The 27,333-nt window shown below is 40.2% G+C and overlaps 2 protein-coding genes across 7 annotated transcripts in view; one reads left to right on the top strand and one right to left on the bottom strand.

The window, feature by feature from the left end:
• The first annotated feature begins 8,303 nt into the window (after positions 1-8,303).
• On the top strand, positions 8,304-22,873 carry LOC131236137 (ribonucleoside-diphosphate reductase large subunit-like). Of its 3 annotated transcripts, XM_058233280.1 has the most exons (18): positions 8,307-8,483; positions 9,621-9,886; positions 9,971-10,032; positions 10,112-10,199; positions 11,442-11,705; positions 11,798-12,038; positions 12,155-12,231; positions 19,723-19,893; positions 19,984-20,076; positions 20,160-20,309; positions 20,403-20,489; positions 20,588-20,752; positions 20,838-20,957; positions 21,224-21,426; positions 21,571-21,720; positions 21,825-21,972; positions 22,090-22,173; positions 22,521-22,873. In XM_058233280.1, exons 2-18 carry the CDS (start codon positions 9,659-9,661, stop codon positions 22,617-22,619), a joined length of 2,430 nt encoding a protein of 809 aa, XP_058089263.1. In that variant the 5' UTR covers positions 8,307-8,483; positions 9,621-9,658; the 3' UTR covers positions 22,620-22,873. The 3 variants fall into 3 exon arrangements, with proteins under 3 accessions (XP_058089272.1, XP_058089275.1, XP_058089263.1); XM_058233289.1 differs by lacking the exon at positions 20,588-20,752 and having other exon boundaries at positions 8,304-8,483; XM_058233292.1 differs by lacking the exon at positions 11,442-11,705 and having other exon boundaries at positions 8,305-8,483; positions 10,112-10,201; positions 11,989-12,038.
• Positions 22,874-25,383: 2,510 nt separating this feature from the next.
• The window catches only part of LOC131236116 (probable protein phosphatase 2C 12), a 30,738-nt gene continuing 28,788 nt past the window's right edge, over positions 25,384-27,333 (bottom strand). For all 4 annotated transcript variants that reach the window (XM_058233274.1, XM_058233269.1, XM_058233252.1 and 1 more), the window contains 2 exons: positions 26,182-26,384; positions 25,384-26,041 (listed from right to left, as the gene is read on the bottom strand). In XM_058233274.1, the coding sequence (XP_058089257.1) occupies positions 26,010-26,041; positions 26,182-26,384 (235 nt within the window). In that variant the 3' untranslated portion in view covers positions 25,384-26,009. The remainder of the gene's footprint in view (positions 26,042-26,181; positions 26,385-27,333) is intronic.

Raw genomic sequence — 27,333 nt, 5'->3', positions numbered from 1 at the left:
GTATTAGGGTGGATGGCATAGATTCCGAGGTAATGATGGTGTTGTCGGTGGATTGCCTTGAGATCCATGGGATTGCTATATACCGGATTGCTATATCCTGTCTGTTTGGCACGCTAGCCAATCCCAGATTAAACCTTCCCATCCCTTCCTCCTCCTAACATCCCAGTCAAATTTGAAAAGATTAGGGTGGATTGGATGGGATTTAAAGGTAATAATGGTGTTGTCGTTGGATTGTCTTAGGACCCATGGGATTGGGATCGAGATCACGTCTCGCTTTGGCACGCCCGCAATCTCGAGATTTTACTTTAATCCCTTCAATACCATCCAATCCCTTCCAATCGACCATTGGAAGGGATTGGATGGTATTGAAGGATTGGAAGTTAAATATGGGGATTGGCCAGGCGTGCAAACAGAGTTGGTGATTTGATCCCAATCCTGGATCTTAAGACAATCCATGATAATACCATCATTACCTTTAAATCCCATCCAATCCACCCTAATCCGTTCAATTTTGCTTGGGACATGTTTGGTTGGAGGGATTGGAAGGGATGAGACGGTTTAATCCCAGGATTGGCCGAGGTGACTCGTTGGATAGAGCAATCCCATGGATCTCAAGACAATCCACTGACAACATCATCATTACTTAAAAATCCATGCCATCCACCCTATTACCATTCAATCCCTTCCAATCCACCGGCCAAACGGCCGAAGCGAATTGGCTGGTGTACGTGTTTGGATGGCGTCTGTCTCTCGGCGTATTAAGAGGGATTGGCATGTGCATGGAGTCAATGGGATTTTGAAATCCCACCAAGATAAAATCCCACCAAGATACCGCTTAAGGCCCATTTGGATGGGTGGATTGGAAGGGATTGAATGGTATTAGAGTAGATGGCATAGATTTCTAGGTAATGATGATGTTGTCGATGGATTGTCTTAAGATTCGTGGGATTGCTATATCGAGTCTGTTTGACGGCCAATCCGGGATTAAACCTTCTCATCCCTTCCAATCCCTTGAACCAAACACGCCTCAGGCAATTTGAATGGTTTAGGGCCAGTTTGGGTAGCTGGCTTAATCGCATTACAGTGTATGGGATTCTCTAATCCCTAATGTGACGGATAGAGTGGTGTTTGGATGGCATCCATCTCTCGGCGTATTAAGAGGGATTGGCATGTGCATGGAGTCGAGTCGGTGGGATTTTGAATTTCCACCGAGATATGCGGCTTATCGATTTAAGATGTTTTTTCCAGTATTGGGGCCCACATGCGACTTATCCACGCCATCCATCCGTTTTTCCAACTAATTTGAGACATTGAATCAAAACTTGAAGCATAACAAAAGCTCTACTGGACCAAACCATAGGAAAGAGTGGGAATAATGATTCCCACCGTTGAATTCTTCCTAGGACCTATAGTGAAATTTATTTGCCATCCAAAGTGTTCATGAGATCTCAAAGACAGGAAAGTAGAGAATATATATATATATATATATATATATCAAAAACTTTTGTACCTCAAAAAAATTCAACGATTTTTGAATTCCTGCTCTTTCTGTGGAGAGAGAGAGAGACATTGGGTGTGCTTCAATTTTGGGCTGAACACATAAAATTATCTAATAAAATAAATGGACAGAGCAGATAAAAGACATAAATTATGGTGGGTCCCACATAGTTATCTATATGGTGGATGAAGTTGCAAAGAGTGACGCAGTTTCCAATATCCCACGGAACCTAAACAATTCACTGGTGGTGCATGGGATAGAGGTGTACACCACATGCAACTGACAATCCCATGTAATCCACCATAATTCATGCAGCCAAAGAGGCCCTTAAGATCCATGGGATTGCTATATCCCGAGATAAGTTCATCGAGTCGGTTTGGCACGCCCGACATATCCCAGGATTTTACCTTCCAATCCCTTTCAATCTGTCCAACCAAACATGCCCCAGGCACAGCTAAACAAGATTAGGAGAAATGGGATCAATTTTAAAGTAATGATGGTGATGTGAGTGTATTGGTTTAAGATCTATGGGTCTGCTATATCTTAGGACAAGTTCATCAGGTCTGTTTGGCTCGTTTGGCATGTCCCGGGATTTTACCATCCCATCCCTTCTAATCCCTCTTAATCCACCGGCTAAACAGGACCTAAAAGCTTCTTAGCATCCACTATAATATTTATTGACCATCTAGCCTATTGATAATGCCATGGATATATGATGAAAAATAAAATAATAACAATCATAATAATAATAATATATAACTTGATATAAGGGCTGTTTGATTTTCCAAATCTATCCTAAATATTTTATAAATGAGCAATTATTGTATGGTCCCTGATGCTTGATTTGACTGGCTTATTTTTTTAACATGAAAATTGAAGCGTAAAATATATGTGGGGCCCAGAGTGATGTACGTGGCTTATACAAGCCGTTCATCCATTATATCGACTGAATTCAGGGCATGAGCCATAAATGAGGCAGATCCAAAGCTCAAGTGGACCACACCTCCGGAAAAGGGAACTGCACACCAATCCTAAAAAACTTGTTAGGACCACTGTTTGCTTTGGTGTGGGTCACCTGAGTATTAGATTAGTCTCACTTTTTTACTAGTGCCTTAAAATGTTCTAATAAAAATGATGAACAATGAATGTATGTCATATATATTACAATAAAGGTTATAAATTTAAACTAGCCCTTTTGACCAATTTTTAAAGCACAAAGATAAGTATATATTTCAAATTGAATGAAAATGTAATAATTGCTTATTTACTAAGTATTTACCAAGGATCTAGAAAATCAACATGAGCCTAAAATTATATTCCTGCAAAAGGTTTTTGGTGGTCATTAACCATTGTTTCCTATTGTGTTGTCCACCTGAAATTTGTATATGCTTCTCTTTCAGGACTGCGACCTACAGTGAGTTGGAAAAATAGATAAATGACATCAATATATAATGCATACATCGAGGCGGGCCCTTAATGTCGGGGTGTCACCCATATGGTTGATTATGATGTCTCCCTTAAGTTACCCTAGGGAGGGGATTAGATGTGGCACGACCTTGTCTAAGATGGTGCAGCTTGTACTGTAGGGTCCACATTGGTATATGTATTATATATATCTATGTTGTTCATCCATTTTTGCCATACTATCTTATGGCATGAGCCCAAAAAATGGCACAGGTCCAATTCTCAAGTGGATCATATCATAGGAAAAGTGGTGATTGACCATTAATGGACCAAAAAGGTTTTGGATAAGGTAGATATTTGTTTTTTACCTTCATCCCATCTTTCCATCTGTTCCTGGGTTAGGAGTAATACCTGTTTAGGGGACCATCCTTTCTGATGACGTAGAGAAGCCGGAGTAAGCCTCACAACGAACCTGATTAAATCAGGACGCGAATCCCACAAGCACGACCCGGTTGGCGAACAAGTTTATATGAAGTTGTCAACACTTTGAATGACAAATAAAAATTATGAAAGCATTACAGCAGGCCTTAGTTTTTAATGGTAGGGCATTCATCACCATTGTTTCCTACAGTATAGTCCACCAAAGATTTAGATTTTTTTTTTTTTTGGTCATATCCTAAATTGATATGAAAAACGGTGGATATAGAATAAAATACATCTAAGTGCACCTCATGACAGGAAAAAGGTGGGTAGGAAAATGCCCCCTCAGCCGTCCTTTTTTAACCAACCGCCCCCTTCATTTATTCCGTTCACATTCGGGCCCACCTGTGGTCTAATTTTGAGGAAGCATCTACTTTTTAAAGTACATCTCCCTGCTACGTGTACTTTGGATAGCTGGCTCGACTTTACCACACTCTACTAGCTTACCACTATTGATACAGCTTTTTTTTACTATGGATTGATACCAAGACCTCAATGTTGAAACAAGGTAGCTTTCACAAAGTCTACCACTTGCGCTGTGGATCAGGTTGTTACCATTATTGATATAGCCTATTCAAAGGTTTTAGGATTTAATCAGAGGAGTAAAAGGATCCTTTTAAGTATAGTTTTATCATTTTACATCTAAAGATAATATTTACTCTGTCAGGGTTATTTTACAAAAAGTGAAAAATAAGGAGATAAAAGAAATAATTGTCTATATGATAGAGACATTTTAATAAAATAGGCCAACTCGAGTACGTGGTACCACAGCATTCACAAACAAGCCAGTATTTTACATGCACGAGTAGTCCATTGTATCTGCCACATGGTGGTACGAGTATAGGTGAATCACGAGTACGTGCCATTCATTACATGGGTCTCACCCTTAATAAGCCATTCTATAGAAAACCAATTTGACAAAATGTCTAGCAGCCACCATTGGTTAGCACGGTCCGTTTTGATTACGCTGGAGTGGTTTGATAATTTATCCAAAAGATCCATATCGTGGTGCCCCTTCAAAAGGATCGCCTTCGTCATTTAATCCCAACTGTCCAATTATCATCCTTGTCAAAAATGAACGGTGCATATTGACTATAGCAGTGTAAATGGATTCATCACTGATTTAGATCACTAATAGTAGGAGTCTCACTTTTCATTGCTCATCTATAGTAGAGACCACTTTTGTTAGGTGATATAACTGTCCATTCATTGGCCATTGAAATGAAAAGTTGATACAGGGTAATACTTGAATTGGTTGGTGTTGGGGGACCGTAGAAGCACATATAAAAAAATTAAGTAAAGTAATTCAATTGCACCAAGCAAGCACAATGCAAATATAATGGATTTCATGTGGAAAAACTCTTGCCGAAAAAATCACGGCACAATATAATAGTAAATACTTTGAAAGCAGAATAATTACAAGAGAAAGTAAATTATCCGATCCGAAGAACCTATATCAATCCCCAATCTATACTCTTAAAAATCTAAGAACGAAATTGAAAGCCCTAAATACTTTGCAATCCTGATTACACTCAAATCTGCCTTCAAAAAAATCACAATTAAAATAAAAAAACAAATCTTGTAAATTTGCAAATCTGCATATATATTCGTCATCCAAATAACATCAAAACTTTTCAGAGACAAAACATGGAATTTTGGAAATTCTCAATTGCATCTAAGTATATTCGATGCCATCAAACTTGACATTCAATGTCATCGAACTCTCCTCCATGTCATCGCAATGACACCCAATATGTCCAACAACTAATTGAAGGAAATCCGAAAAATTTCAATGGCATCAAATGACTCCAATGACATCGAAGTTTGCTCAATGACATACTGTTGAATCTACAAATTTAAGACATCTATGTAACAATTGGTTGTTGATATAGATTATCCAACTTGTGGGCCATGCCTCTAATTACCCATCAATTTCACACAATCATTTTGATCCAATGATCGCAGCCGTACAATCAGTGGCTATGGAAACGGATGACATATATTGATTATAGTAGGAATGGTCCAGCCATTGATACGGATCGTCCAATCACCAGAGTCACACATTTGATTGCCGGTCACTTTAAGAGTGCTCCTGGTGGATGATCCAGTGGGCATTCATTGGCTGATGAAATGGATAGTCCATATTGTTTTTTACCAGAAGTGATGTGATCAGCGATCCAGACCACCCATCATGTGGGTCCAGCCTCTGGTCCTTAAAAATAACCTGATTATTCAGCCGCTAATCTAGTGGTCGGGGAAATGGATGAACCATGTTCTTCAATGTAAAATGGTGCAGTCACTGATCCAGAGCAATCATAACGCAAGTCCCACCTTTGATTGCTATCACTATCATAGGGGGGGAAAATAATTTGATTGATTGATCCAGCCATCCATTCATGAGAGAAAATGGCATCCATTTAATATGGACTGTCCATGCTGTCACACTAGTATTGGATCCTCCATCAATTGGATTTTTCCTTTGAATGGTTGCACCGCTCAAAAATAGCTTTGGTCAGATGATCCAACCCATTGAATTAATAATGACCAGGGAAATGGATTATAAAATAGACAATCTGATAGACCTACCTTTATCTAAACAACTAGAGCCACTTATTAGTATGATTTTTATCTACAAAACCTCCGCAGATAGATGTCATCGTCTATTCAACATGGGAGGGAGAGCTCGTTGGAGAGAGAGGAAGAAAACTAATGTTCCTGGACCTTCCATGAACTTTCAAATTCTACTTCTTTGGTATCTTTTTTCTTTTCAAAATGGAATCAAGAGTTTCGGGAATTTAAAGTAGCCAAATGTCCATCTCTCTCTATCTCTCTCTAGTTATGAAAATTAGAATTCCAGAGAACTGAAGTCCTTGCATGCTAAGCAGGCTTTCCAACCAAGCAACGCGAGTTTCACGTCTAGGTACCATCCACAAGTCACAATTACAACGTGCATTCTATTTATGTGGAGGGAACGGTAGTCCGGCCCGGCCATGCATGTCCCAGCATGGCAGATTAGTTGCGATGGTGAATGGATCAGGAGATGACTTTTGCTATAGCCAGGCCGGGTGTGTTGTTATTGGAGTGGCAATGGGTCAAGTTGGGACAAGGCCCAGTTAGGTTCCAGCCAAGGTTAGCCCAGCCAATATATTTACTGAAGTAAAGAATTCTAGCTCTAAGGCCAAACTGCTACCTGTTATCTCATCACGGCCTGACCTGACCTATTTAAAATTTGGCCAATCCTAACACGACCTGACTTAACCATTTAATTAAAACCTGATCAGGGTCCAATCGAATTGACCTGTTCAGACATGACCAAACTCAAGTTTGAAAAAAAAGAATATAAGGCTAAATGTATTCTAAACATGTCCTAATAGGAGATATATAGATACACATACATTCTACACTCATCTTCTACTGCATCATCTTGAGTTTTGGGTCTTATCAAATCGGGTGACTTGGCCTAGCAACTTATAAACTACACACGCGGGTCAAGTTGGTCAGGTTCTCCGAACCCAATTACTTAAATTGGCTGCCTTATCTAGCCCGGGCGTGCCCTGCTCGTTGTCATCCAGCTTGGTCTAAACATAACTGAGAAGCCGGTCGGGCTGGTTTACCTCGGGTCATGCTATGGCCAATGGATTTATGGCATGTTATTGGATAGCGAGGCTGGGCTCGAACCTGGGAACTCCATGCCGAGGGAGCGGATCAGGTGCTGTAGTGAGTGTTTCCCTGACCATGAGGCCCACTTCGATGTATGTGTTGTATATCCACATCGTCCATCAGATTTTACAAATCATTTTAGCGCACACTTGCAGAAATGAAGCAGATCCAAATATCTAAGGGCATGTTTAGTCGGTGGTATTAGATGGTATTGAATTGTATTAGGTGGGATAACAATATTATTGGTCAATGATTGCATGCCTGGAAATTCCATGTCCAATCCCATGTTTGGGATAAAATTCTTGCCATGGGAAAAAAAACATTCAATTAAGCAAAATTCTGTTTAGTAGATCATGGAATTGTAATCAACAAACCAAATTTACAATGGATCTGTCACTTGTACACATATATAACCAGAATGTTAGATGTAAAGGGTGTGTATTGATGGACAGCATAGATAAACACATGAATCAATGTGGGGCCCACATGTGCAGTGCATTTCGAAATCCATGGAAATCTCACATGGACCAAATGCAATTCCATCCCATGTAATCCCAACCTTCCCAAACGGTCGATGGAATTTTGACGGACCAAATGCAATTCCATCCCACCAAATTCTATCTAATACCATGCGCAAAATGCACCTTGAGTGGACAAAACCACAGGGAAAAGTGGTCATTGAACGCCTACCATTAAAACTTCCTGGGGCCCACCGAAGTGCTTATTTCCCATCCACATTGTTGATAAGTTCACGCGGATCTAGATGATAAGGTCACACAGATCTAGATGAATGAAAACACAAACATCAGCTTATCCAAAAATTTTGCGGCCCACAGGGAGTTTTTACTGGTCAATCACCACTATTTCCTTGGAACGGTCCACCTGAGATATTGACCTGCTTCCTTTTTGTGATCACACCCTAATTTTAGCTGGAAAAACTGATGTACTGTATAGATATACAACGCATACATCAAGGTGGGCCGACGGTCAGGGAAACACCCACCATCCGCTCCCCGATGCTGAAACACAAGCTAACTACCATTGACCTAGGAGCTCAAATAGATTAGATTCAGGGCATGTTTCAATGATCGAAGCCGCTCATCCAGCCTTCAACCACGGGCAACTTCTAGATCATCCAATCACGGAAACGTGTGGGCCAGTGCGTAGACAATGGACCCCCGGTGCGGGTGACCATGGACCCGAAATGATATGCGCCGGCTCAACAACAAAGCACACCACGCAACAAACGCGCCTGCATATTTTGGCGGGAGAGTTTGGAAAGCTCCAAACCCAAACGAGACAAAAATCTAAAAAGCCCGCCAAACCACGCTATCGTCTTTATTCATATAATAGCGGCGACCCACTTCGACTCCCTCCCCAACTCTAGGCTCGAATTTCTCCTGACATTCTAGCGCTTTATTTTCCCAAAACCGTCCAAAAGGTAAGCTTTTGCATCCTTTCAAATCCCCTTCAGGTCTTTTTTTTTTTTTAAATTTTATTTTGTAAATTTATTTTTAATTGCGTGATGCTTTTAGGAGGACAAAAGTCTGGTCGATCCAAAATTCAGGTGGGCCACACCATGTAAAATCATGCCTAAAAATCTAAAATCGAGTGGCGTGGCCTACCTCAGTTTTGGAATAGTCACACTTTTGGAATACCCGTTCATCCTGGTGGGGGGCATCTTCTGAATGGATTGGATGGCATGTACAAAACACGTTGGGCCCCATACACAGTGTGGGAGGTTTTGATGGTAGGCGTCCCCATCCCAACTTTATCTGTGTTTGGAACTGCTTTTGGATGGACTGGATGTGGGCAGTACATCATGGTGGGCGTTTCAGAACGGCTGGTTTTTCCCTTCGATACATGGGATCTTGCAGGAACGCTGGAGGAACGCTGGTTGTCTAACCACTGAGACGTTGCTGTTCGTATGGCGGATCTAGACCGTCCATCTTGGTGGACCTCGCCATAATGCCCCCCTGTTGAAAACTAAACCGAATGGATGACTCTCTGCATATGTATAGTGGCCTTCGAAAGGACGGCCGAATTTGCAAATGGATTCAACTGGAGGAATTGATCGTCAGGATCACCTTCTTGATGTGATTTTCAACCAAGGGCTATCTGTGGGCAAGTCCAATTTAGATGGACGGGTTGGATCTACCACCGGCCTGCCACGTGCCAGTAATTTGGCAACAACTGCGCCTCCCTATTCCCGCTTGACAGATCGGAGTCGGCCTATCGAGGAAGCGCACGTGTTCTTCAGCTATTTTCGAATTTGAGAAATGCCGACCCTACTCACACGCGTAGTATTAGAAATTGGAATGTTACTTGTGGAGTTACACGTTGGCAAGATCCAAGCGTTCATCAGGTGGGGCCCACATGATGAGTGGATCAGCCTGATTCTTGCACCACCACACATACATCATGGTGCCTCCCCGATGAATGGCTTGGATAACGCACTGTTATTTTCGGTGGATTGCAGTTCTCGCTTCCCTAGGATTATCACCACCTGTTTGACAAAATTCCTCACCCAGAAGCATTGATTTTCTTTTGCATCTCTGTTTTCCTCCATATGTATCAGCGCTAGTGAAATATTCCTATAAGAGAGCGCAGGGAAGGATGTATGTGGTCAAGAGAGATGGTAGGCAGGAATCGGTGCACTTTGATAAGATTACTGCTCGTCTGAAGAAGCTGAGTTACGGCCTCAGCATTGAACACTGTGATCCTGTGCTTGTGGCTCAGAAAGTATGCGCAGGAGTCTACAAGGGTGTCACCACCAGCCAGCTTGATGAGCTTGCTGCTGAGACTGCTGCTGCAATGACTGCCAACCACCCTGATTATGCCTCTGTAGGTGTTGCATTTCTGCATTTAATTTCTTTTTTACTACATATGTTTCTGGTCTGTTCTTATTTGCTTTCTGTGTTGATCTAGCTTGCTGCAAGGATTGCTGTTTCAAATCTGCATAAGAACACAAAGAAGTCGTTTTCAGAGACGTAAGTGTTTGTTGTTGTTTCCCTCTTTTATTTTCTTGAATCTTTTGAAAATTTGGTTTCCTTTGATTGGTTGGTGCAGGATTCGAGAGATGTATAACCATTTCACTGAGAGATCAGGGCAGGCGGCTCCTTTGGTTGCTGATGATGTTTATGAGATAATCATGAAGGTGAAATCTTGCTTATTAGAATCTGCTTTTCTTCCATTGCTGTTAATTTTCATGTTGATCGTTCTGCTACTTGTAAATATCAACCTTCGACTCTTGAATTACAAACTGGGAGAAGGAATGAGTTGATAATGGCAGGAATCTTGCTCATGGTTTATAGTCAGTCAGGTGCTGGAACTGTCATGAGCTGATATAATGACGACCATCACAGCCATTGCATTAGTCAAGCTATTATATATTTGATTAATTAAATATATAATGGGTGGTATGAACTGAGATACATGGCGGTGTAATGGATGTTGTGCCCTTTATCAACTGAATGCTTTTGAAAGGAAAATGAGTATTCTTGACATTTAAATATATTTTGAATTTACTATATGCATGAAGAAAATAATTTTTAAACATGTTTGATATACTGTGAAAATAATATTTGTACTTTAACTAAGCATAATTAATTAAATATTTAGAGAAATAATACCCATAACAAACCAAATTAATTGACATTTTAACACACCGTGTTATGTCCCTGGAATGAGTCTTGGCCTCAGTGAGGCAGTGGCCCTGAAACCTTCAGGAAAGAGGAACATTGCAAGCATTCTTTACTTCTCAAAAAAGAAAGGAATAATAGGAATAAAAAAATGTTATTGGCCATAATGGCTGTTTTACTTGTGGCTGCTATTGCAACCTTCTGATGGGGTTGCTTCAGTTCCATTATAATGTTGTTATAATAGGTCTTACAAACACTGTTCCAGAAACCATTATTTGAATTAATAGAGAATTAGAAATAGAATTATGGATTTCATTGGAATTTAGCCTCATGCAAAGGAATCATCTGATCTTTCTTGCTTTTCTATTTTTTTACATCGAGGCATCCCTGTACAAGTGGCACACACAGTATCCAGACAGTTCATTTGGTGGGCCATATTACAGATTGGCATGTGGTTGGATGATCCCAACCACTGACTGAACTCCTTAAATGTGGACTTGGCTCTTTGTATGTGCCCCACTTTTAATTCTCAAAAGTCGTGGACTTGGTCAGTGATTGGGTTGTTTTACTGGCATGTTTACTGGGACACAGCCAATTCACGGCAGTCTATCAGATTTGTTATCTAGATCTCATGCATATGGGTGAACAATGGATTCTTTCCTTTCTATGGTACTTATTTAGAGATGATCAGTGAGCTACTTCAATTATTGCCAACGTGGGGAGTTCTTAGAGTTCTCTATTGATTTCACTTGTTTCAGAATGCCTCCCTCCTGGACAGTGAGATAATCTATGACAGAGACTTTGACTATGATTACTTTGGTTTCAAAACCCTCGAGAGATCCTACCTATTGAAGGTTTCAGGAAAGGTTGTAGAGAGGCCACAACATATGTTGATGAGGGTTGCTGTTGGAATTCACAAGGAGGATATTGACTCTGTTCTTAAAACATACCAATTGATGTCACAACGCTGGTTCATCCATGCTTCCCCTACTCTTTTCAATGCAGGAACACCAAGGCCACAGGTACCAGTCACTAAATCTGTTTGAATTTTATATTTTGTATTTATTTTCTTTTGTTTGTTTACATTTCTTTTTTGTTTCACATGGTTTGCCAGTTGAGTAGCTGCTTCCTTGTGTGCATGAAAGAAGATAGCATTGAGGGGATATATGATACTCTGAAGGAATGTGCTGTTATTAGCAAATCAGCGGGAGGGATAGGCCTGTCTATTCATAACATTCGTGCAACAAGCAGTTATATTCGTGGCACAAATGGGACTTCAAATGGCATTGTTCCAATGCTACGGGTATTCAATGATACTGCTCGTTATGTTGATCAAGGGGGAGGCAAGAGGAAGGGTAATTTGTTTATGTTTTGACATACTTTTTTTTTTCCCCTTTAAATTATTTGCTTTTATTTCTTTGATTGAGTTGAAGCTGTTTCCTTGTTGAAATTCTGTTTCTTATGCTTATAGGAGCGTTTGCTGTGTATTTGGAGCCATGGCATGCTGATATCTTTGAGTTACTAGATCTCAGGAAAAATCATGGGAAGGTATGAACGATGTCTTAGTAAGGTCAAATGTTATCAAAGTGGTTCTTGTTTACTTTTTTCACAACAAACCAGATATGTTTTTGTTGTGTAATTTGATGAATCACCTTTCCTTCTTTTTCTTTTTCCTTTTCTTGGAGGAATGTTGCCATGTTTTCCTTTCTCATCTTCCAGCCCTAAGTTTCATTAAGACTAGGCTAAGCATTGGCTATATTCTGATGCAATGTGAACTCCATTGCTGGTGCTGGGATTTGGCATGCTGGTTTCAAGATGTTAGATGTGTTTCATCTCTAAGCAGCCTCTTTGGTGCCTATAACTTATTTTGTTTCCTTTTTAAAGGCCCAGCTCCAAATGATTGGACATGCTCATGGTTTTGGAAAACCACAACATTATTTATGTAATTTTGGATAGAAAGGAAGAGTGAAGTAAGATGATAAATGGAAGCAAGGTGTTCCAAAATGGTAATGGTAGCTATAAAGGCCACCACCGTTATCATTGTGATATGGGCCGTTACAACCCCTTTTTATTTTTTGGAAAAATTGTTGTAGGACCGTTACGGGGCTGTTACAGCCTATTTTTTTTTGTAACAGCCGTTTCGACCCCGTAACATGTCCTGGTTATGACCGTTACGTTATAGCTGTTACGTAATTGATTTTGAATACCTTGGATGGAAGCTTTGCACCAATGTTGAATGGGGAATGGAATCACACCACATTCAAGCTCCCAATCACATGGAATATTTTTCATGTTACATGAAGAAGAGAAAGTACAAGGCTTTAAAATAATGGTATTTGGGCTCCACACACTCCCCCCCCTCTCTTTTTTTTATAGTATCAGAAAGGACCTTTTACAAAAAGGCGCTCTAAGATAAGATTCTTAGTGTAAATATGCTTAATAAATTAAAAATTGTTCTCAATTCCTAATCTCAACACAAATATAAGCTATATAAAAAACGAAGCATGTAAATAATCTAAACAACTAAATTATTTCGTGATGCATGGGGGTCCACGATCAAGATGTCCGATGATGATGATCCAATGGTTCGATCATCGTGTCCACCCGATTTAATGGTTTGATGTGTTCATCAAGCTCTTATAAGTAGCCCACGTGTATCTTCCCGGTGTGATGTCTTTAAAGATGCACGAACATTAACATGGGGTCTTTAACATGTCTAGGAATGTGAATTGGGCCAAGTGGGCCCCACTTAATGGTCATCTAACCATAATGAGACTGATTGAACCCTCCTTCGGCATGATGCTTGGATGTCTTCATCAATTCCCCTCGGTTGAGGAGATTTCGCCTTTGGCGAAATAAAGCTGTGGTGATGCTCGAGGAGATTCGTGTTTTGTCGCTGAAGCTCTGCCTCTGTGATTTACGTATTGTCTGACTTTGGTCTGCCATTCCACTTAACAAGATACTCCTGGTAACTTTCATGTCGTGTGAAAATCGCTTCTTCATCGTATATATCCTCTATCCTCTCTTTTTTCATAGTTATAGATGGTACAAGTTGTAAAGGTTGAGAAGAGGGGTTATGTAATGGCCATGGGTAGAGCTGTACACGAGTTGAGTTAGCTTGGTCAGCTCGCTCGACTTGCCTCGGCCTGAAATTGGATTTGGATTGAGTCGAGCTGGTTTTTGGAGCTTGAAATTTTTTTGAGCCAAGTTCGAGCTTTCCTGAGCTTGACTTGTCTCGGATTGAACTTCAACTTGAATCGATGACTCGATTATTTTGATATTGATGCTGCTCGCCGAGTGTTTGATGAAATGACTCAACAAAGTGTTGTTTTGGGTCTATACATTCTCCGTGGGATCGACTGGTGGCGAGGAAGGAGTGGATATGAAACAAATCACTATTAAAAACTTTGCATTATAAAACTACCCTCATATCTTGATTTTGATGTTGCCCGCCGAGTGTTTGATGAAATACTTGTAAATTGCTGTTGTTGTTTTGCATTTTGTGAGAAATTGAAGTTGCGTCGTATGTGTTTTGAGAAAATGTCACACATGCTCGAACTTGACTTGAATTGGCCCGAGTTGCTGATCGAGCCGAGCTGAGCTAGCCAATCAAGCTCGAGGATCGAGCTGAGCCGAGCTGAGTTCCAGCTGGGGTTAGCTATTGGCCGAGTCGAGTCGAACTGTGCCAAGCTTGACTCGGTTCGACTTGTGTACAACTCTAGCCATGGGTTATAAGACAGGTCATGGGCATTATCATCAAAGTTCATATGAGGGTTAGGGGAAAGTCCATGAAATGTTACAAGATCTTCCACATAAAATATGGAATTAATACCTATGTTAGGTGGAAGATCTATCAAGTAGGCATTTAGACCCAGTCTTTTTAAGATTTTATACAGTCCAACGCTATGTGCTTGTGAGTTTTTATGGTTCATTGTGGAAACCTTTTTGGATGTATTCTAATCATGACTTCATCACCCACAACAAACTCTTTAAACCTATGGTGTGAGTTAGCAATTATTTTGTATGTTTCATTACTTATATTGATTCTTTTTCTAATCTTTACATGCAAGTCATGCATATGTTGTGTAGATGCATGTGCAGACTTTGAAGGCCTATGGAACACTGACATCGGTATGCAATCTATAGGGGTCCTAGGCTCATCTACTTGTCTTTCCAGATTCACTTCTTCCCTGAGACTCATTTGATCGTGACGAAGGTTTGGTAGATTCAATGCATGAATGTTCCGCACGGGTGTAAGCTCATTTGGTATGTCTTCTGAAATAACAACACTAGATTCCTCCAATACCTGACTCACCTCAGGTGGTAACTCTACACTACCCTTGGGTGTAACCTCAGGTGGCATTTGCATAATAATCCTAGGCGTTATTTCATTTGCCATGTGGGCATATACTGTCAAATCAATTTTAGTCTTCCTTTTGGACTTTTTGGCATTAACTATAGGAAGAGACAAGCTGGAGTTTCGTCACATCTTCAGGATCATGTTTTTTGACGTCCTTCTTTTATGAGGTGCTTTGGGGCGGAAGAGGCTTCAAGACAATCATTTGCCTTCATACAGAAATGAACACGTTTTCAAGCAACCGAATAGTGTTGTGTCCTTGCCATACAACCAAGGTCTACTCAAAATGACATGACTTATATCCATAGGCAAAACATCACACCTCAACATGTCGGCATATGAACCAAACTGGATGGGGAATGGGACAATGTTGAGAAACTGGAATCGAAGATGCATCAACCTATGGGACTTGATAGGGCTGAGGGTGAGGAACGACTAACATACCTAAGCGGTCCATAATGCTAAGATAGACTACATTGATGCAACTGCCACTATTAATGATCACCTTGAAGTTTTTGTCACCATAATTGGTATAAGTGTGGAAAATTGAATTCGAATTCCTGTGCTAATCATCACTTTTTACAATATGGCTTAAGGTGTGGATAACAAATGCAAGTGGCATAGCCTCAAGTCCAATTTGATTCCTAGCTTGTGATTGGACATCTTCTCCAGTGCCGGGTTTCACCTGAAGAGAGGCTTCAAACTGATTGACACGCGCATTGATCGTGGTCAATTGAGTCGCGGTGCTCCTATTGTGCGCTTCAATAGCCGTCAGATGGTTGTTGATAGCGTTAAGAGCCTTGGCAATTTGTTCTAGATTCATAATGGGATGTAGGTCAAAACTTGGTCCATAACGAATGGGGATACATAAGGTAACTCTTAGGTGAAACCTAAATCCTAGGGTGATGTTATGACAAAGACTACCAACCTAGAAATCAAGTTGGACATGCTAGGGATGCTAATATGAAAATTCAGCAGGTAGCAATCTGAGAGTATCAAGCTAAAAATTCAGCTAGAGTGTAATCTGAAAGCTACAAACTGAAAATCCAGCAAGACGACAACCTGAGATTACTACACTGAAAATTCAGCAATGGTAATATGGAGAACGCAAGCTGAAAATTCAGCAATGTGACATTTCACACTAAGAACATAATTCAGCAAAATGAACATAGATTCTATATGTAATGTATGTTCTAACAACCCTAGATGTAAAATTTACCCTAAATATGACTCTATCCTAAGTGCAACACAAAAATCTTATGCTAAACCAATGGCTTTGATACCAAATTTGATGTAGGACAACTAGACACTTGCTCTAAAAAGTTGAATTGATAGAACGTGGTGAATCAATCCCTTTATCTCATAGCCTAGGCCTCACATCCCATGTGTTAGGTTCTCGACCAAACTACCCTCGTGGGCCCCACATCACATGGGTTTCGTCTCACACGAGCCACTTGCCTCACACGGGCTACCACCCTGAGTGTGCCACTGCATTCCACAGGTCACCTCACTCAAGCCCGATGTGAAAATGCCTTTGCATTAGTAGAAATTCACAATCACATTAGTAATATTAAATTTATCAGAGATGGATTTGCCATCCACTGATAAAGAAGAGATAGAGTTAACTTGTGTTGGAGCACGGGATATGTTGTGAAAGAATTTTGTATTTTTATCTCCCTCCTTTAACCAAATTGCTTGAGGTCTCTAACGCCACTTTATCTCTTCCTCCTTAATTCTAGAACTATATTTAAGAGAATACTTCGCCATGAGATAATACAGGGGCATTTTCACACCGGGCTCGAGTGGGTGGCTTGTGTGAAGCGGGGGCACACTCGGGGTGGGTGGCCTGTGTGAGGCAAGACTCATGTGAAGTGGAGCACATTAGGGAGGTTCGACTGAGGGCCTGACTTGGGCTATGAGATAAATGATAGATTCGCCATGTTTTATTAGTTCGAGCTTTTAGAGCAAGTGGATAGTTGTTCTGCGTTGAAAGTTGTATTAAAGCGAATAATTAATACATGGGCATTTTCACACTGAGCTCGAGTGAGGTGGCCTATGTGAAGCGGAGGCACACTTGGGGTGGGCAGCTTTTGTGAGGCGGGACCCATGTGAAGTGGGGCCCACGATGGGGGTTTTGGCCGATGGCTTGACTTGGGTTATTGATGCAGGACAATTAACCACTTGCTCTAAAAGCTCGAACTGTTAGAGCATGATGAATCAATCCCTTTATCTCATAGCACAGGCCTTACATCTCATGGGTTAGGACCTCGATTGAACCCCCCCCCTCGTGGGCCCCAAATCACATGGTTACCGCCTCACGCGAGCCACTCGCCTCACATGGGCTACCCACCTTGAGTGTGCCCCTGCGTCCCACATGCAACCCCACTCGAGCCCGGTGTGAAAATGCCCCTGCATTAATTAGGGGTGCACACAGGTCGTTTCAGTTCCGGTTTCATGGTCCGGTTCTGGGGTGAAACTGGAACTGAACCATTCCTAACGGTTCTAGGATTTTTCGAACCAGAACCGGACCGTTAGTACCCTTTCCTAACGGTTCTAGGATTTTTCGAACCAAAACCGGATCATTAGCACCTTAGAACCGGACTGTTAAAACCAGTTCCGTTTCGGATCGGTTCTGAGAGAGAGAGAGAGAGAGAGAGGACCAACAAGAGCGAGAGAGATAGGAGCAACGGAGAGAGAGAGAGAGAGAGAGAGAGAGAGAGAGAGAGAGAACCGGTGACAGAGAGAGGGCAGCCACAGCACGGTTGGGTTAGCGTGAACAGGGGTTAGGGACTTAGGGTTTAGGTTTTTTTTTTTTTTAAATTTAAAAATATAGGTTCGGTTCCGCGGTTCGGTTCTACATACCCCCAAACCAAGAACTGAACCGAACTAAACGGTTCTTTAATTTTTGAAACCGGAATCGGAACCGGTGCACTTTAGAATCAGACCAAACCGGACCGTTTGGTCGGTTCCTGTCCGGTTCCACAGTTCTAATCACCCCCGGTGAGGAGTCTCGAACATGAGACCTCCCGCTTTGATATCAATTTGATGTAGGACAATTAACGACTTGCTCTAAAAGCTCGAACTGTTAGAGCATGGTGAATCAATCCCTTTATCTCATAGCCCAGGCCCCACATCTCATGGGTTATGACCTCAGTCGAACCTCCCTCGTGGGCCCCAAATCACATAGTACCGCCTCACACGAGCCATCCGCCTCACATGGGTGGGGCCTGCCTCACACAGGTTGCTCACCCTGAGTGTGCCCCTGCATCCCACAGACAACCCCACTCGAGCCCGGTGTGAAAATGTCCCTGCATTAGTTATGAGCTAAAGGATTGATTCATCATGCTCTATTAGTTCAAGTTTTTAGAGCAAGTGGTTAGTTGTCTTGCTTCATCAGATCTTCCTTCGACATTTGTTTAGATTCTTCCTTGATGTCTAGACTCTGCAACGCGCTTAGGATAGAACCCATCTCCTTTTCCCTGGATCTAAAAATCTCACAATGCCAACATTTTAGATTCACTTTAAGATGTTGAAGTTTTTTAAATAACACAAAACCTGGCCTGCTTGTGACCTTAAAGGAGGTAGTCTTGGATTATAGCCCCGAAGCCTTTAACTTCTAGTTGGAAAAAGTTATGCATACTTGTTGCGACCCAATCCCTTGAAGACTTCTCGAAAATGAAATGAATAAAATTAAAATCACCCACCAATACACCAAGGGACAAAAGATCTCCCATGAACATTAGACGAATCTTTCTAGAAGTTGTTCCTATGAGCCAAGCGACTTGGACCATAGACCCTTGCAAAAAGGCAATGAAGGCCAGATAATGTATCTCTGAGAATGATGTTCACAGAGAAGGCTCCCACCTAACTCTCTTCTATTTGTCATGTACCCAAATCCCACATGACTAAAATTCCCCCCAGCAAAGCCCAAAGAATTGAGAGCCACTTATTATTATTATTATTATTTTTTTTTGAAAGATAATGCAACTTTTATTAAGAAAATGCTAATTGGTGAAAATTACAAAAAAGACCCAGCCATCTGAGACCAATCCTTATGATTGGAGGCTACAATACAATTATACCACTCTAAAACAACAGCTTTAACCCTTTTTGCAACCCTTGCCTCAGGCACACTATTATCTTGGAATACCTAATTGTTCCTTTCTCCCCACAGAACCCATAAAATTGCTAGAAGCAACAATCTCCAAGCCATCCTTCCCTTCCCCCTGATATGCATGAATATTGTTTCATGATTATTGAAAATTCTACTAAGATCAGAAATCCTATAATTCCTGAATTACTTTTCAAGTTCAATTGTGTACCCTGCATTCGTGCTTTTGTGATTTCAATGAGGAATGCCAACTGTTGGTAATTCTTGCCAAAAGTATGCAATTGCTATGACATCTATTCAATTTGAAATACCTAGTGTGCATTTTCTAGTGAGGCATATAAATACTAAGTGTGCACCTATTTTATAGATATGCATGCTTACATAACTATATCATTGCACATATCATTGTCCTTGTCGAATGCAACTTTTGACGGCCTATCTCTCACACTGAGAAACGAGTTTAATGTTTTTGGAAGTTTCTTGTATTAGCTGATGAATGTTTTTTTTTATTTTATTTTAATGATGGCTGTAAACATGCTTTCTTAATGCTTAAGTTGTTGCACTCTTATAGGAAGAACATAGAGCAAGGGATCTGTTCTATGCCCTTTGGGTCCCTGATCTTTTCATGAAAAGGGTTCAAGGAGGTGGGACATGGTCCTTGTTCTGCCCTAACGAGGCTCCAGGTTTGGCTGACTGTTGGGGCGAGGAATTTGAAAAACTGTACACCCAATATGAAATAAAGGTAAATTTGGTCAGAACTTTGAACTTGTAATGTCTGATACTTCAATTCAATTGAAATATGATCATCAGTTACTGTATTTGGGGGACTCAGGGCAAGGCAAAGAAGGTTGTTCAAGCACAGGATCTCTGGTTTGAAATTCTAAAATCCCAGATAGAAAGTGGAACGCCTTATATGCTTTTCAAGGTATTCTACTGAGAGAAACATGAATCCCAGTGAACCATTTAGATATCTTGGTTTTACACTTCTGACTTTATTTGTTTATTTAGGATACTTGTAATAGAAAAAGCAATCAACAGAATCTGGGGACAATCAAGTCTTCGAACTTGTGTACTGAGATCATTGAGTTCACTAGTCCTACAGAAACTGCAGTTTGCAATTTGGCATCAATTGCATTATCACGATATGTCAGGGAGAAGGTAATTTCCATTGATTTCATGCATGTAGCACAGTAGAGCTTTCCACTTCTCCTTTTATTCTATAGTTTGTAATGGTGTGCTTGTTTGTTGTAGGGGGTCCCTATTGAGTCACACCCATCTAAGCTGGTTGGAAGTAATGGTTCTCAGAACAGATATTTTGATTTTGATAAGCTAGCAGAGGTTTGTTCATTGTCTTGAATTTTAATGGAGGACGGTTTTGCTATTCCTTTCTGTAGCATTGGGTTATCTCTCTTTTTGATGTGTGTGTTACTTTACAGATTACTGAAATAGTTACCACAAATCTCAACAAAATAATTGATGTGAATTACTACCCCGTTGAAACTGCGAGGAGGTCCAACATGCGCCATAGGCCAATAGGCATAGGAGTGCAGGGTCTTGCAGATACTTTCATATTACTTGGCATGTCATTTGATTCACCAGAGGTGCTTGCAGGTTTCCAAGAGGTCATTTAATTTCTGTTATTGATTGAACTAGTCAGGATTGCTGATCAGTTTTGGGTTCGTGCAGGCTCAGGAGCTTAACAAAGACATTTTTGAGACTATCTACTACCATGCTCTGAAAGCTTCTTCTGAGCTTGCTGCAAAAGAAGGCCCTTATGAGACATATCATGGGAGTCCTGTGAGCAAGGTTTGTGTTGAAATTGTTAATCATGGGAACACCAGTCTTGCTCACTCTTATAGACCAATTTGCAACAATACAATATCTAAATGAACTGCCTGATTGAAGGCAATGGCACAATCTCTCAAGGACCAGGCTATTTATGATTGCCATGTTGGGTACTCTCATCTTACATGTGCATGATGCATGCATAATAAGCTTCGTGTGGAAGAATGTGAATGAGGTTAGCTTTATGATCTTGGTATTTTTTCTTACATAGGCGTAACAATGTGCAGGGAATTCTTCAACCTGACATGTGGAATGTGACTCCATCTGATCGTTGGGATTGGGCTGCTCTGAGGGGAATGATTTCGAAGAATGGAGTGAGGAACTCCCTTCTTGTAGCTCCTATGCCCACTGCTTCAACCAGTCAGATTCTGGGCAATAATGAGTGCTTTGAACCATATACCTCCAATATCTACAGTAGGAGGGTTCTAAGGTTTGCTTTTCTTTTCTATTGATAATGTTACTTGTGCCTTTCAAAAAATTCTAAGGTCTGCTTTTCTTTATGTTGATAATGTTACTTATGCCTTTCAATAAGCATTCATCTACTATTACGTATCTAATATTTTTCATTTTTCAGTGGTGAATTTGTTGTTGTGAACAAACACCTTCTTCATGATTTAACTGAGATGGGTCTTTGGTCTCCTGCTCTCAAGAACAAGATAATTTATGATGATGGGTCTGTTCTCAAGATTCCAGAAATCCCAGATGATCTTAAAGCTATATACAAGTAAGGATATACTATTCCTTTACTTTCTAGGCTGCATAAGTTTATTTTGTTATTCTATCCTTTTCTTTTTTGCATGAGAAAATATTTTTGGTCTATGACATCAGGACTGTGTGGGAGATCATGCAAAGGACTCTAGTTGACATGGCCGTTGACCGTGGTTGTTATATAGATCAGAGTCAGAGTCTGAATATCCACATGAACCAGCCTGATTTTCGCAAGCTCACTTCCTTGCACTTCTATGCTTGGTCCAAGGTAAAACGATAATAGGTTTCTGGCTTATGTGCAATGCTTGGTGATTCTGAGATTTACGTGATGTATTTCTTTCAAAACTTATGGCAAGATGTAATTCTTTATGAATCTTTCTTTTAGGGCTTGAAAACTGGGATGTATTATCTGCGAACACGGGCTGCGGCAGATGCAATAAAAATCACTGTGGATACCTCTGTTCTCAAGGTAAAAGCAGTTATCCATTTTGCTTTATTTTTGGGTGTGTTATGAAATACGGTCAAACTGCATATGGGCCTGGAATTGAGCCAACCAGGCAGGTTTGTCATTTGGTGCTGTGCAAAACTGAGCCTGTGTTAAGTAGGCTTCTGTTTTGTTATTTGATTGCCCCAAATCACATGTATGTACAGTAAGGCCAGAAACATGTTTCACATCTATTTTGGGGCGAGCCTTTTGTGCCGTCCTTGGAAGTTAGGAAATTAAATCCAGGCTTTTCCCCTGCTCTTTTTTACTAGTCTATCTTTTTAAGCATAATTTTCCCAGCTGACATTCATGAATATTTGGAGAGTATGCAGGAAAAGGCTAAGACAATGGATGATGATCTTGAAGCCAAAAGGGCCCAGGTGGTTTGTTCCTTGGAAAATCGAGAAGAATGTATGGCCTGTGGAAGTTAAATAATATTTCTCCGAGTAACATTTGTAATATTGTCCATTGTGAATGCAATCTTCATGCTGAGGCTGATGGCAGTAATTGTGAAAAGTCCATTATGGTGGGCAGTGGGTTTGGTTGAATAGTTCATGCGAAAGATCTTGCAGAGGGCAGATTTGGTTGATCAAATGTGAAGGCCAACCTGCCTCTATTTATCATGACTTTCTTGTAAATTTATTTCAATATTATAGCACTATAACAAGTATTGCTCTTTTATGCACATTGTTTGCGTGTAACTTTGCTATTTTGTGGTACTTAAATTTATGTTGCTCGTTTGTCATTGGATTTGTGATTGGTGCTCATCATCATAATTATCATCTAAGCCTTATCCCAACTAATTGGGTTCCGCTACGTGAATCTCATTTCACCGGGATAAGTCATGTCATCATTATCATGGTCAAAATGCATATGTATTATTGTGAAGTAATCATTGCACTTATTCATAACATTATTTTGAAAATCTTGATAATTCAAACAACGACATTAGTGTATTTTGGTGATGATTTGATATTAATGTAAAAATGTCATCATTATAATTTTGCTGTTGATAAACCAAACATGAGAATTGATAGTCAATGCCAATGTTGCCAAGAGGGTGAAGTAATTTGTAGTAGTTGCACATTTCTTTTATATTACCTTGGTAACTGGGGAAACAAACAAGCCCTTAATTAGTGTAGTTCTTGGTCTTTGTTCACATGGCCAAACCATTCACGCCTACTTTTTCTCGTTAACTATTGGTTTGCCACTCATCCATCTTAACATTCTCATTTGAGCTACACTAATCCTTGCTTATAAGTAACATACCTTACCGGGCCTGGGGTTGGCCTCAGCCTAGATTTGGAACTGTTTTGAGCTGGGCCATTGGGCTGACCTGGTAATATAGGTGCAGATGTATAAGAGGTAGGAATGGTGTGTGACACATTAAGTACTTAACTGGAACTGTACATGCCCTTCTCCCCTTCTACTGTCAGCCTGGGGCGTGCCCTGCCCATTTATTAAGACTGAAATTCATATGCCTATCCATTTTGACAGGCAGGGGCGGCTCAAAGGGGTAGGCAGGTGAGGCAATCGCCTGAGGCCTCCTAATTATGAAGGCCCTATATTATAGCAAAATGAAAATTTCTTAATTATGAAAGTCCTATATTATAGCAAAATTAAAATTAAGAAGAAAAAAAGCCCGATTTTTTTTGAAATAAAACTTATTGAAAGGCTTACAAAATAGGAATATCTAAAAATTAGTTTACAAATTTGAAATTGAAAATAAAAAAACAAATCCTAGAAACTAGCACTATTAATAATAACAGACTCTATCGTCTCTTTTCAAAATAATAGCATCATTCCCAATAAATTCTTCTCCTAAAACTTAGGACAACAATTACCTACTTTATTGCTAATTAAGTTCTCAAAAAATTAAATTCTAATATCATTTTTCTAAATTAAATTCTAACTTCATTTTTCTAACTTCATTTTGCATCTAAAAAGGCAAGAAGCAAATTTATGGTTTAATTTTGAATTTATTTTATTTTTAAAACTAAATAGCCTCATTTTTATGACTTGCATAAGGGCCCCAAAAATGTTGAGCCGCCCCTGTTGACAGGCCATAAATGGGCCTGGTGATGCCTCAGTCTGGGCCTCAATAATATCATAAAATCTGGGTTTGGATCAGCCCATTTGTTGATTGGGCCTAAAAATCTCAGAACCAAAAGGCCCTGAAGTCAGGCCCTTACTTGGACCGACTGTGATGAGTTTTCTCCAGTAGCCTTTTCAGCCCATACCATCTGAGGCAAGAGATGTAATGCTTCAAATGCTCTCTGCTCTGGAAAAAAAACTGAACACTCATGTGTATTGTGTATTATAAAGGTTCTCGAAAAGATAGCACGTGCCCCCCAATAAAAATGGAAAAAGAAAAATAAGTTTCCAACCATCAAGCAGGTGAGCAGGTTCTATGGTCGCAATCTCAAGAGCAATTTGTCCAATTGTCATGAGCTACAAAGTTTTGGAGAAATTTTCTACAAGATTTCGGGACAATTACCCTCCTTACTAAGGTAATTGGAAACAGCAGCTTTCATTGCAGAAATTCTTAGAACAGTTTTGAACGTCAAAAGAAACTACCATCATCATACCTCTCTCCAGACATCATGGACAAAAGATGCCAAGTCTTCTACTTAGCATGGTTAAGCTGGGTACATTATCCATCATTTGTTTTCACAATCTCGGTCAAGTATAGTCCACTAATGCAGTCTTAGCACCTTGCATTGGACAAAGAATGACTGAAATTTCACTACTCCCGGGAGCCCACATTTTTCATATTTCTATAAACAACATGTGTCATTATCTGGATCCATGTAATGGGAAACCATGAATACATGGGGTATAATTTTCACAACAGGTGGGCAATCCTAATCACTACACAAATTGGTTTGGAAAGTCACTAAAATCTGATCAGTGGTTTTTTGCAAGTTCCCTTTTTTTTTTCTTTTTTTTTTAAAAGGATTGCCAAAAATCACTGTGACTTTTTGGCATATCATATATCGTCATGTTGAGAGCTGTTTATGAGTGAACTGTTCAGACTAACAAACACGTGCCACTTATATGAAGAGTTTAGGCAATGATAATCCAGCGCTTCTGGTAGAGGATCTCATCCCCACATGAAATTTGGACTAAGGCAGGAAGATCTCTCCCGCAGGAGTTCTCATCCTTTTCAAGCAGAGTTGCAAATACAACCACGTCTCTTATACATGCAAGTTGAAATCATTTCTTTTCCTACCAAGTGTTCGAAAATGAATTAAAAAATCTTGAGTGCATGGCTTAATCGTTCAACATGTTGGGTTTGTAGCAACCACTATTCAACATATATTTCTTGAGTTGGGCTGGAATTTTGTAGATACTTCCACCCAACTCTCTATCATAATATTACAATCAATGAAGGCTTCCCTCAATCAAACTCTATCAGAAATGATACACGCATGAATGGAAGCAAGCCTAGAAAGAAGAGAGTTATGTCAAACCCTTTTTTGGGAGGTACTGCACAAGTGAGAACTCATCAATGGCTGGAAATCTGTCAGGGGAAGCTCATTGTATGCTCCCACAAAGAATACAGCTTTTTGATGGAATGAAGCTCAGATCCTGACTTGTTCAACTCAGCCCAGTAAATTCGAGAGATCAGCAAATGGATACATGTGTCTCTGCAATATTCAATCCTGGAATAGCTGTCCGAATGGATCCGCATGCTCACACCAGTCATGTGTGAACGAGAACATAATTAATGTTTGGGCTCTGAATTTACCATACTGGTCAGCTCTAATACCACTGTTAGCGCCAATTTATATGCACAATGTGGCTGGTGAGGGGAGTGGCTATTCACTTCCAGTACTATGTCTTACGCCATCTGAATTTACAAATGAAAAGTAAGAAAGAAAAGAACTTGGCAGTCGCTGTAAATGAATATTTGGAAATAATCAGCATGTAAGCAAATCATAGCTCCAACCCTAACATGCATGTGAGCACACACTAAAAAAGGAATCTTACCTCCTAACGGCCTTTTACCTTCCATGGCTTCTTTCTTTGCTTGGCAGCTTGCGCATAGGAAGGGACCATCCCAGGGACGCAATCTTCCAGGAAGTGATGAGCCAGCATGTACCGAAATGCCTTCTCCGGGCTTCATCTCTACTTGACAAACTGCACACATGAACAACTTGAACATGTTGCATAGGGGATACTCTGTATCTAACCTGCAATTCAAAAAATTAACTATTCTTAGTTTCTCTGACAAACTGTGGAGTATCTAACATATATGTGCACCATGAAGTGCTAAATTAGAAGAATCAGTTCCCTATCAATAAAGGTAGCACCTTTCATGTCAACTTATCTCAACAGAACTGGATTCGAACTTGAGTTTTAAACACGACTGGTGTCAAAACTGATTTAGTGGACAGTTCAGTCCCAACCAGTTCTATCACCAGTTTGAATAATTTCAACCAGTGACGTAATCAAGATGCAACATGTAATGTAACCTATAAGAAAGATGCTTGTACATAGCAGTTCATGTTCCCATTAATATTGGTTCCTGCTGGATTGAATTGCTTAGTAGGCTTTTCGGATTTTCAAGCAAACCGGTCCACCTTTATTCGAACACAAGCCAATCTGGCCGAGTTTCTAAACCCAGATTCAAACACAAAGGTCTTGATGCCAGTGATGGTCCAAATGAAGAGACCGACATTTAAATTAACTCTCTTTAAACAGTTATCAATGATATAGTTCTAAAATGAGCTAACTTGACTTGATAAGATCTTGAGCCAAGTCTCTGGGAAACTCGCTCACGAGCTTGATTTGGTCTGAACTCGACAAGACTCATTGAGTTGACTCGATACGACTTGGCGTGACTCAAGCCAAGTCAGCCGCCTGGCCTTTTAGTAATAAAAAATGCAATCAACAGGAATCGAATCTGTGCCAGTGCTTGGGAAGCACAGCCTCCTTACCATCATTACATGGGTAGAAGCTTTGCTTTTTATTTTTTTAATGGAAAAATTTATATATGCAATAATGTTCAATATTTATTCACACTGCTTATATTCTTCAGTTACATATTATAATATCGAGTCAAGTCAGTTTAAGACTTGTTTGAACCTTTGAGTCGATCTGACCTGACAGGACATGGAGTTGAGTTTTTGGGTTTTTGAA

Source organism: Magnolia sinica, chromosome 2 (assembly GCF_029962835.1).
Source record: "Magnolia sinica isolate HGM2019 chromosome 2, MsV1, whole genome shotgun sequence".
In the NCBI taxonomy this organism is placed as follows: Eukaryota; Viridiplantae; Streptophyta; class Magnoliopsida; order Magnoliales; family Magnoliaceae; genus Magnolia; species Magnolia sinica.
This window is presented reverse-complemented; position numbering and strand designations above follow the sequence as displayed.

Excerpts from the sequence above, each read along its gene's own strand:
- LOC131236137 (XM_058233280.1), top strand. The coding sequence starts at position 9,659 with ATGTATGTGGTCAAGAGAGATGGTAGGCAGGAATCGGTGCACTTTGAT. Across the intron at positions 10,033-10,111 it reads AAGAAGTCGTTTTCAGAGAC|GATTCGAGAGATGTATAACC; the intron begins GTAAGTGTTTGT and ends TGGTTGGTGCAG. Across the intron at positions 22,174-22,520 it reads TGGATACCTCTGTTCTCAAG|GAAAAGGCTAAGACAATGGA; the intron begins GTAAAAGCAGTT and ends GAGAGTATGCAG.